The 11642-nt window shown below is 44.2% G+C and overlaps 2 protein-coding genes across 2 annotated transcripts; one reads left to right on the top strand and one right to left on the bottom strand.

Annotated features, from left to right (window-relative positions):
• The first annotated feature begins 815 nt into the window (after nucleotides 1-815).
• Nucleotides 816-1631, top strand: LOC119337593. The gene has a single exon (XM_037609753.1). It carries the CDS (start codon nucleotides 843-845, stop codon nucleotides 1467-1469), a length of 627 nt encoding a protein of 208 aa, XP_037465650.1. The 5' UTR covers nucleotides 816-842; the 3' UTR covers nucleotides 1470-1631.
• A 256-nt stretch (nucleotides 1632-1887) lies between these two features.
• On the bottom strand, nucleotides 1888-4616 carry LOC119337594 (small nuclear ribonucleoprotein E-like). The gene is made up of 6 exons (XM_037609754.1): nucleotides 4433-4616; nucleotides 4281-4307; nucleotides 4111-4173; nucleotides 2437-2515; nucleotides 2294-2339; nucleotides 1888-2191 (listed from the first exon to the last, which is right to left on the bottom strand). The coding sequence occupies exons 1-6, from the start codon at nucleotides 4472-4474 to the stop codon at nucleotides 2182-2184; spliced, it is 267 nt and encodes an 88-aa protein (XP_037465651.1). The 5' UTR covers nucleotides 4475-4616; the 3' UTR covers nucleotides 1888-2181.
• Nucleotides 4617-11642: the final 7026 nt, after the last annotated feature.

Consider the following 11642-nt stretch of genomic DNA (forward strand, 5'->3'; position numbering starts at 1 on the left):
CTTGTCTTTTCCCCTTGCCTGATGCAGAGGTACTGTTGTTGCTCGCCATGGCCGCGAACAAGACAAAAAACGATGTCTGCCCTAGGCGGACGAGACCGATCTGCCAAAATCCTAGATCCTTCGCTATGAAACTAAAAACCCTTGCCAAGGCCGGGTAGCAGCACATTGCTACCCCTTGTTCAGCCCGAGAGGAGATCCAAAAGATAGCTAGGGAAACTAGGACGGATGTTCTCTAGGTCGCTGCCGGCGACGAGAGGAAAAAAACCTAACAGGAGGGAAATCATCGAGGACTATCCATGTGGGTTGTTTCTCTAACTTTTAGACCATAACTAAGATATTAGTTAATCACTAATGAGTGGAGAGTGGCCTTTTGGCACATGGGAGCGCGTGCTCCTGATTTTTAAAATGTGTTTTAAACATATTATGAAATGTCAAAAAATTCCAAACAAAAACTTGGCACGCACATCTTGATATTGTACATGCTCACAAAGTTGTTTTGCGAAAAACCGACAACTTATGTGTCGCGTGTGAAAAAGACAAAATTCGGTGTTAAAAATGCTTTTCACAAGACATTCTTTTGTCTTTTTTACACAAGCCGCAAAAAATGTCGGTTTCCCCAAAATTTAACGTGCACACATATAATGTCGAAATGTATACGCCAAATTTTGTTTGAAATTTTTTCACACTCTGAAATATTTTTTTCGTGTGCAAGAGCACCAACGGATTTCCGCTGATGGGTGGGCCTAGATTGTGACGGACTGGGCCTTTTACGGACAGCTCGCAACCAAAGCAGAACGCAGTGGAAAGGGAAGGGTATATATTTCCACGCGAAATCCACCACGATGAGCGGCGGCGGCCGGAAGCCGGTGGGCGACGATGCGGAGGTGGAAGCACTGCTCCGGGCGGCGCAAGACGCCGTGCTGCTCAAGCTCCAGGCCAACTCCCACCTCGTCTCGTCGTCGTCCTCCGCCGCCTCGAACCCTCTTGCTCTCGACGAGGGGCCCGGTCCACTGGACGACGACCTCGCCCGCCGCCTCGACGCGCTCAGGTCCCGCCCGGCGCCGCCGAAGCGGCCCCGTGGTGCCCCCACCCCTGCAGCCGGCGGGATGGACGAGATGGAGGCACGGTTCGCGGCGCTGAAAGGCGCGGCGGTTTGCCCGGATAAGGAGACAAGGGTGCGGCTGGAGGATCTGGGAGGGGAATCGGACGAGGAGGACGAGGTGGAGAAGGTGATGCGGTGGGCGATGGACGCCGCGCGGCTCGACGTCGCCACTGCCGGCGGTGGTGCCAGCAACGCCGACCACAAGGAAGAAGAAGACAAGAGCAGCAACGCCGAGGACAAGGAAGAAGAAGACAAGAGCAGCGCCAGTAGCGAGGATGAGGAAGAGAGACTGGAACTGGAGAAGAGGAAGGAGAAGGAGATGATGAGCAAGAAGAACAAAGCCAAGAGCAGGTGGTTCTTCTTTTGATCCTAAATGTACGTTTGATCTCATATCATCACAAGCAAAGATGTATCCCTAGCCCGCTACACAGTTTGATCTCATGATCACAAGCAAAGAATCCAGCAAGTGAATTCAATCATATTATCTGTAATAGAGATTATGAGTTTGCATTGCTATCTCTGATGAACATGATAACTTGTGCAATTGCAATTGATATTTCCTGATATAAGTCTCCAAAAGATTTTAAAACCGATTCTGTTCTTTCCCATCATAATATACAGATAAATCTATGTTATAATGAACTTTTTACCCTAGAATAAGATGTATACAAATAAATATATGTCTATAATTAACTTTGCCGAGTCATCTGGTAGCAAATTCAGTTTCAGCTAGCAGTCCTTCAGCACAAGGGAAATCAAGTGTCTCACTCATAACTCATAAGCACTGAAAAAAACATAACATGCAGTCGTAACTAATAAGCTCAACAAACAAGTCAACAGGATCTGTTCATGTCAATCTTAAACACAACCAATAAGCTCATCATCTTGATCAAACATCTTGCACGGAGTAGACAGAATGGATTTACTGGGTCTGGGTTCATAGATGGACAACAGACGTTACATATCCTCAAATGACCACAACGACAAGCTACATGCATATCAGCCTGGGTGGAGTACAAAGTATCACAGGAACGCTCAACATAGGAACGACAACGCCAGCCATCCTAGAGAGAGAAGCTTCACTTTCCACTGCAACAAAAAAAAAAGGAGATTGCAGAATTTAGAGGCCTTGTTGCTTGCGATTACAGGAGGAAAAACATGGATTCAAAGGTTCATGGCTCTTTGACTTACGTGTTCATCATCAGAGTTATGTTGTCGCCTTTCAAGAGTATCCTTCCTGCCAATTTCCAACATAGATATTAGATACTAGAACTTATGAGATAATGTTTATCTCTAGTGCTGTTACGATAAAGCTTGGTTACAAATGTACTAACCCAACGATTTCCTGGTGTTCTTCTTAATGTTGATTTCCTCAGCATCCTCGAGAACCAGGTTCATGTACTCATCAAAGCCCTGCAGAACACACATACAGTATAAAAACCCAGCATTACTCAATACGGCCCAAATGAAGCACACATGTACAAAAACATTCAAACAAATTAAAAAGGACATAATAACTTGACTACATGTAAAATCTGTTATTGGCACGCTTCAGTACTTCACTGATATAATGGTATCTCTCGGTACCTCCACTAACTTTGTCTCATTGAAATGATTAACATATGCAAATCTAATATACAACCAAATAATCTGTTCTTCCATCTGACATGTTCAAAAGCAAAAGTTTGAGAATCTGACAAGGGATATGGCAACAAAAGTCTGAGAAACTGACGAGGGATATGGCAACAATAATATGACAGACACACTACTGAAAAACCCACGAGACCATGTGGGGCATTTATTACATGTAAACTGGAAAGAAATGTAAACCCAACTGAAGCAGAATAGGCGTGTCACATTGTAAGCTTATCACCTGTCAGTAAACCAAACCATGACAAGAGAAAAACCTCACCAGAGCCTTAGGAAGCAACCTATGCTTCAGTTCTAGAAAATGTGTAGGATGAAGAATTTAGTGTGATCTAAAATAAAGGCATTTTTAGGCCCCTGGACTATCTACTTAGTTGTCCAAACACAATCACCGATATGAATCATATTTGTTACCAGGGGGAGGAAAGGAGGTTGCAAGTTTTGAGGGTGATTCAAAACAACACATAAAGTGGTAAAAAAATATGAGACAGGACACACCAAACACAAATGTTTGACTAACAGCAAGTTACAATGGGAAGGTCCTGAACTCAGAGCAAAAAGTTATGACAAGCTAACTTCTAAGGATAAAAACTATTGTATCATTGACTAGGTACGCACACTAGTGGTTAACATCCACCACCAACCACTCTTTCCTTGTCTGCATTGCAATCAAATTACCACAAACATACACCGATGATCTTCAAAACTCAAAAAACAATGCCCATGACCACTATGGTCCCAAAAGGAACACATCAAGAAAATATCTTCTGCAAACACCTCAGTATCTACTATGGTGAAGTTCTGACTGGGCACATGGATAGTGCTATTACTTGTTCGTGGTTCCACAAGGAACAAAATAACTACTTGCTCCTTGATTTTAAAGGTGACGATTAGGGTTGGTTTCAGTGTTACAAAGATATACACTGAAAAAGTAAGGCTTGAAACTAGATTATGTCCCTCTTGAACAGGCAAGAGGAAAACCGATCTATTACCTAGCTATTGGGGGTGGGGGGGCATCACGACTTGGCACTTAATTAATACTTTCCTGTTGAGCATGCAGATTTGTTTGCAAGTGTTTACCAATTCTTGAGAAAAAGATGCCAACACATTTTCATGTTGGCCTTTAACAAAACAAACAACAGATGTGTTCTGCTAAGTTATCGGTTCATTATATTAGAGTATTAATCAATTCACGCCCACTTGCTTAGACACAAGTAATACATGGAAATAATTTACCCTCAAAGCCACATGGTATGCAGATACACAGTAACATTACACTTAACACACATGCGTACGACCACAGAGGGATTGGTAAGGCTAAATTCTATCAATTTGAACAAGAAATCGGTGTAGGAACTTACGATGATACGACCCTCGATCCGCATATCCTTCTGCTCGAAAAGCCAGATCTGGATGCGCGCTTTCTGCACCAAAATTAGAACCATATTAGCTCAAGCCAACCGTCCGCAACCCTAAAACGTAAGGCGGAAAAAAGTGGACGAATTGTTATTTCTCCTCAGCCAACACTTACGCTCTGGAGGAACCGAAAGATGAGGTTCTGCCGTCGCGCACCAAGGATTCGCCAACCATCGCAGCAGCGGGAAACAAAAGCGCCAAAACGTTAGGAAACAGATGCAAAAAGAGGAGGAGAGCATATGCACAGGAGGGGATAGGGGAGCGTACGATGGGCTGGGTCATGATACGCTGGACTTTGGTGGACGCCATGGCTGCTGCTGCGGCGTGAGCTCCTCCTCCGACTGGAAGTGTCTAGAAGCTTCTGGACGGAACCGCGTGTGGGCAGGCGGAGCGCGGAGGTAAAAAAACCCTAGATACGCCGCGGGGGAAGAGGGAGACGGCAGGGTTTTGTTTTCGCACGGCGCGCGAGAAGAGGCGGCAGCGGGGGTGCCTCAAGATTGGTGCAAGGCTTCCGACGAAGGGTCCGGATCAGAGGATCTGTTTGGGCTAGGCCGCCCCGCGCTGGGCTGGGCTCGCTATCTTGGCGGCGATTTCATTAAGGCCTTTCCATTCCCTGAAAAAAACAATTTAGGCCTTTCCAAGAACATGTCCCGTTGTACGCTAAAAGTTTCAAAAACTTTGGTACTATGCTGCCAAAATGAAAAGTCTAGTAATATATCACAAAAATCATCAAAAAAAAATATTTTTTTTGTAGAAAGGCCAAAGGCCGTATATTAAATAGCACATACCCTAACAAAAACTCCTACAGAAATTGAAAAATACATTCAAATCCTTGGGATGCCGTAGTCTTCTTCCTTGCCGTGAGCAAAACTCGTTTGCGCCTATGGGTCTTCACCTCGGCAGAACAAACTTGTTTAAATCTAGGAGCTTGTAGATGTAGCGGCCGAAAAGTCGTTGATGTAGACCAGAAATTGCCGGCGACACTAGTCGTAACAAATCGTTAGAAAATAATAGATACTTTTCCATAATAAAAAGGAAACTACTACTCGAATATCCATTTCTGAGCCCATGCACATTTACACCCGGTCAAGAAAAAATTCAAACAAATTAAAAAAATCCATTTTTTTGCATGATAGATAATTTGGTGCTTGAGACGCGCTCCAAATTCCAGACAATTTGGACATACGAGTAGTGCTCAGCAAAAAAGGCAATTTGTGTCAGAACAGTACATGAAATATAATATTTTTACATACCCTAAATTTGTCTTTTTGCCAAAAGCTACCCAGATATCCAAATGATCTGAAAGTTGGAGTGCACATCACGCACCAAATTATCTACCATGCAAAAGAATTAGATTTTTATTTTAGTTTTCTAGTATCTTTTGATATTTTTTTCTTCATCAGGGGTGCAGATGAGACTGGGCACCAAATTGCTGCTCTCAACTACAACTCATGTATTCTTATTTCATTTATTTATTTTGGGTGTGGAAAGCACTTCTACTCATGTATATGATGGCGGAAGAAGATGGCGGCTGATTTTAGAGTGTGCTCATTCGGTGCGCGTAGAGGGTCTGCTAGATTGGTTTGTGCTCTGTTGCCGGATTAGATGATGTGTGTTGATGCGAGGTCAGAGCACATCATCAAGTTTGTAGAGGTAGCGACCCTAGTTGCCATGCAGGTACCTTTTGGGTTAATCCATGCACTTATTTTGTCGGGGCCTGTTGAATAATATAACAATAATAATTGTGTGCATCCCTTGATGCAGAGGCCGGACCTTTTCGAAAAAAAAAGATAACACAAATTATGTTTAAAAGTTCACCCGGTTCCTCAAACAAGCCATGAAGGCGTGAGATGGTTTCATTAGCATTTCGACCACGACTAAAGTTGTCTTTGACAATTGACATACATTTTGATCAAATAATTGCTGGCGTGAATCATCTCAATTGAGCAAAGGGTTGGAGTCGAAGACAAGTTTAGAGGCAAATGCAATGGCATCGTACATGTAGTTGCTTGACCTGTCTCCATGCAATACTGCGATGTGAAGATCGTTTGGGGACGGCACAGCAGCTGTCTCTACCGTCATATACATGCTGGATGCTGCATGCCTATACCGGTACCGACGCCGCTCGTTCCAGTGAAGAATAGCTTTCGACCTTTCAAAAACCCTGCCTTTTCGTGGTACAACGTGTGCTTCCCAACTCCCAACTTTCTCGCAAAAAAGGTATGAAAAGTTGTAATCTATTTAACCGAGCTTTTACAGCTCGCTTACAGAAGAAGCCGCATATATACATGCTCGTGCCATGACAGCCATTGACGTGGATGGTATTGGCATGTAGCAACCTTGATTTGTGATAGTCAGTGTGGGCTTGTACATGGTGTGCAGCCCCACTTAACAGACAAAAAGAGAGTGTCATTGCTTGCAGTTGCAGCTCAGGGGATCAGCGAGCTGTTCATCTCTGCTACAGAGCTCCATGTGCCACTTCCACAGTTGCTACTGATCAGTGTAGCATCTATGAGCAGTATGTACATACTTTTTAGATAGTGGTAATCAACAGTGTGAGGCGATTAAATGAGTGATCAAGGCATGCAGGCAGCAAGATGTTGAGTTTTTTCTTTTTTCAAACACAATGAGATGGCCGAGATTGTCCATATCTAGTCCTACACCAACCAGTTCATCTAGAAGCAAAACATAACAAGGACAAGGCAAGCAATTCAACCGTTGCATTTGATCCACGTAAACGACCATGAGGTTCTGACTGTATTCATTTATTTCGGGTACTTTCTCATCGATCTGTCCGTGTGAAATGAAATGAGGAACTCTGAATTTGTTTCAAATGAAATGAAACAAAGTAAACCACTTGACAAAAAGTAAGTTGTATGAATAGGAGAGAGTGATTGATTGGCACTGGTGCCCCTGCTAGCTAGCAGTAGCAGTAGAGGGCCACATTGCCCTAAGGGGAAGCTGCAAAGAGAGCCCCAATGGTGGCAAATGGGGCCAAGCAAAGAAGAAGGAAGCAGAGTGGACTGCATTACAAGAAAGGGTGACATCTTAACCTTCCCGGACTAGCTTAGCCTAACCAACCAGTGATACAGAGCACTAAGCACACAGTGTGTGTTCAAAGGCTCCCTCCTCCCTCTAGCAGCTGAAATCGAATCGATTTCTCGCGGTTTTTATTTTGTATTATGGAGATAGTGGCTATCAGTGTAGGCCCTCGTCCTCAACAGTGTTGGCCCTGGTGTTGCTCCTTACTCAAGCTATGTGCTAATCATTTCGTAATCTGCTTTGACAAAAAGGTCCCCGGCTGCTACAGTGGTCCCCTAAATCAAGCACCTCTGATGGGCCTCATTAACCATAATCACCTTTAGTTTAGTCCACTAATGGTGCCCCTAGAGGTTAGTGTTAGAAATTAGTGGCGATGTTTTAAGACCAAAGAGGCTTGTGCTATGCACTATTAAAGTTCCACGATCGGGCGTCGGCGCTTCCAGGCTTCGGGCATTTTAGCATTCCGGACTATGGCAGAAACCGAACTATGTCATGTGAAAATCGTACAAAATTCATCCGAAAGTCTTGCATCTTATGAAATCCTTGTTTCCAATCTTCCCACTACCTAAAATCCATTTCAAGAGGTGCCATTCAAGTTACCAAAAAGAAGACACTGATTTTTAAAATTTCCAGTACTCTGCAAATTGCATGATTAACTGATCTGTTCAATGCGATCCACGTCAAATTTGTAATCGGTGTGTGAGAATGAGGTTTCCATTAGACTCTACTCCATGAAATAGGACTAGAATTCGTACAAAGGTAATAAAGATCGTCCTCTCTCTTGTTTGTTTAGTCAATTCACCTATAGATGGATTGCTATCCATCTAAGCAAAAATAGAAGGAGAAAGGGAGGCTAGAGCTTGAGCTAACTCACATCAGAGATGGTGAGTAATTAGCCTCACCGGTCAAATCAGTCGCACAGCATCCATGCCTAGTTCTAGTCCTGTGCCGTAGAAAAACGTTATTGCCACAAAGATAACTAACATAAGCAATAATAATTACAGGCTACTGTAGTACTTTGTGACATTGACCTGTTAACACACATATCCATGAACTATGTATTTCTATGCCACTGGCACTGATATTTCATTGTCTTTGTAGAAGCACTGAACCAGTAGCCACTAGGCAGACCAATTCCACCCCCTGCATTTTTGTGCAAAACATATAAATGCAATTTATTTTGGTCAAGTAATATCACTTCCATTCAGAAAACCAATCTGTATATTAAGCAAGAAGGTTTCGAAAGGTTGACTGCGGGCACCCTGAAATTGGCGAAGTAGCCTAAGGGGGCATTTTTCATTTCTTAGTTCTGAGAGACACCTGAAATACACATGGGGTGCACAAGAAACTGAAAGTCATAATAATTGGAGCTAGCTTGCAACAGAAGAACAATAATATTAAGTCGCGGACGCAAGATGACTCCAAAAATAATTGAAAGCAACAATTGGACATGTTGGCCAGTTGCTCTTAGCTTCCTCTGAAAATCCATGCGCCTATTCATCATAGCCCTTCGCGTAGCTAGCTTATCTGTGACGTGTCCAAACCAGAGATTCATTCAAACAAGGAAAAACGAGAGAGAGAGAGAGAGAGAGCATCCCAATCTTCAAAAGGTTATTGACCACATGCATGCTATTGCTTGCTTCCACTGCGTGTCTTTCTGGTGAAGGGCCCTTCTCATCAAGTTCTCCGCCTTTTGATCTGATTGTCTGCAGATGTCTGTAATGCAGACAACAAAATTTGCGTTGATTCTACTTCATCTCTCTCCCTCTCTCATTCTTTGATTTGTTATAGAACAACCTGGCCGAGCTAGATCAATTCTTAGAACTGATGCCTCACCCAACTGATCATGTCCTTTTTTGTAATATATTGGAAATATGTTTTTCGAAAAAACGATTCGCGTTACAATTTTTTTCGAAAAAAAAATATATTAATATCACGAAGATATCAATTACAAACAGCCTCTGCATCAACCAGATATCCAAAGACATCATGGATGCACACAACGAAGAACAAAATAAACAATAGAGAAAATAAAAACAAAGACCCCGTGACGGTGTACAACACCTCGCAACAGAAGCACTCCAACCACCACCGAATACAACACCCGTACTACAACCTAGGCTCTCCAAAAGCAACGCCTCCAAGAAGGAAACAATGCACAAGCATTGTCGTCGACCGATCGAAGATCTTGGGTTTTCACCCCGAAGAAAGACCGAGTTTCCAAAACAATGCCTTCAACAAGGCCATTGCTAGGCACAACGAATGAAGGCCGGACCTGGGGTTTCCACCCTGCAAATCAAGACTCAGTACTAGACGAGCACCACCAAAGATGCAGTCCACCTGTGTTGCCACCCCCGCTTCCCAAGGCTGCTGCTGCGAGTCGCCGCGCACCCGACACGCAGGGAGCACGTTCTCTTCAACACAACCAACCAACCAAATTCCGATCGCAGCCACCATGACATTCTACAACTCTGTTAGATCCATGGAAATCTATACGAAGGCACGTCCCATATCACCGAAAGGTAGACGATTCCGGGGCACACGATCGCATCGACTAGATCTCCAGTAGCATCATGTGCCAGACTGCAGAGATCAACGAGAAGAAGACTGGAACTCGTCGACAGCCAGACCGAGGAGGTTGACATGAAGCCGTGCCGAAACTCCACTGGGCTGGACCCCCCATATTCGAAACCTGGCCAACATCCCCCACGCAAACGGCCATCCCCGGCCGCCCGTCCCACTGGAAGAGGCCGGCAGAATGAAGGCGACCCTGGCCGCCACGCCCGCAAGTGCCGCGACGAGCCACGCTGCGGCGGAGAAGAGCACGAGATGGCCGCACGGGGCGCTGCAGCCGTGGCCCTTCCGGCCCAGCCAGACCCAGACCACCGCCAGCCGCACCACCGCCCAGATCCGCCGCTCCACCACCGCAAGAACCCGCCGCCTCGCCGGATTGGGCGCCACGCCAAACTGTGTGCGACCCATCAGCTCCTCCTCTCCGCACGAAAAGGAAGAACAGGGGTGCGTCGTCCTCGCCCTCACCGCCTTCGACGGCCAGGGCGCCGCCACCACCACCACCGCCGACGGCGGCGGCAGCCAGAGATGCCCGGTGGTTAGGTTTTTTTTGGTGGAGGTGTGTTCGCCTTGGAGCCGCACGCGCGTGCGACCCGGAGGCGTTATCCGTGTATTAGTTCAGACACTTATGATTTAGGCCATCAGATAAATATCCAATGTTAGACACGCGTCGCCACTGTTTATCTTCTTCCTCCCCCTTCTTCTTCCTCCACACGATTGATACGTCTCGGATGTATCTATAATTTTGATTATTTCATGCTATTATATTATCAATTTTATATACTTCATATGTCATTTTATATCATTTTTGGAACTAACCTATTAATCTAATGTCTAGTGCCTAGTGCGAGTTGCTGTTTTCTGCATGTTTTTTGGTTTTACAGAAAATCTCTACCAAACGGAGTCTAAACGCTACAAGAATTTTTGGTGATTTTTTTCTAGAGGGACCCTAGAAGCTTCGAAAATATTTCAAAACCAATAAAGGAAGCTACGAAACAATTCTTCCGCTGTGGCAAGTTCATGTTCTCCCGCGATCCCATATGGAGGCCTTTTTTGATAATCTGCCATAGGTAGAATCGATCACGGAGGCCTTCTTCATCAACCTTACTGCCTCCATGATGATGTGTGAGTAGTTCCCTATAGGACCTAAGGGTCCATAGCAATAGCTAGATCTCTTTCTCTATCTCTCTCTGATCTTCAATACAATATTTTCTTCGTAGATCAATTTGATGTAATCTTTTAGGGTGCATTTTTTGGGATCCGATGAATTATGGGTTTATGATTCATTGGAAGTAATTGAGTTATTTCTGAACTTTATTATGTGTGATTATTATAGCTTTGTATTTCTCTCCGATCTATCCGTTTAGTTTGGCCAGCTAGATTGATTTATCTTTAGTGTGAGAGGTGCTTTCTGGTAGGTTCAATCTTGCAGTGTCCTTACTCTGTGACAGGAGGAGCGGCGAGACACGTATTAGTATTGTTGCTACTGAGGGTAAAACGACGAGGTTTGATCATATTGGTTGGTCTTATTTTATCTACATTATGTCATCATACATCATGCATTACTCTGTTTGTCATGAACTTAATACGTAAAGAGGCAAGCATAGAAGCGCTCTCGAAGTGGAGTAATAGTAGTAGGCGTCAGTAAGTTCGGTCTACTTGTCACAAATGTAATACCCATGTACTGATCATGCCATGAATAACATCATAACTATGCACTTTTCTATCAATTGCCTAACAATAATTCGTGTACCCATCATTTGCTATGTTCTTAAGAGAGATGCCTCTAGTGAAAGCTATGCCCCCGGGTCCATCTAAATCATATTGCTAAAACCCTATTTTCCTTGCTGCAATTTATTTAATT

Source organism: Triticum dicoccoides, chromosome 7B, assembly GCF_002162155.2.
Source record: "Triticum dicoccoides isolate Atlit2015 ecotype Zavitan chromosome 7B, WEW_v2.0, whole genome shotgun sequence".
Taxonomy (NCBI): Eukaryota; Viridiplantae; Streptophyta; class Magnoliopsida; order Poales; family Poaceae; genus Triticum; species Triticum dicoccoides.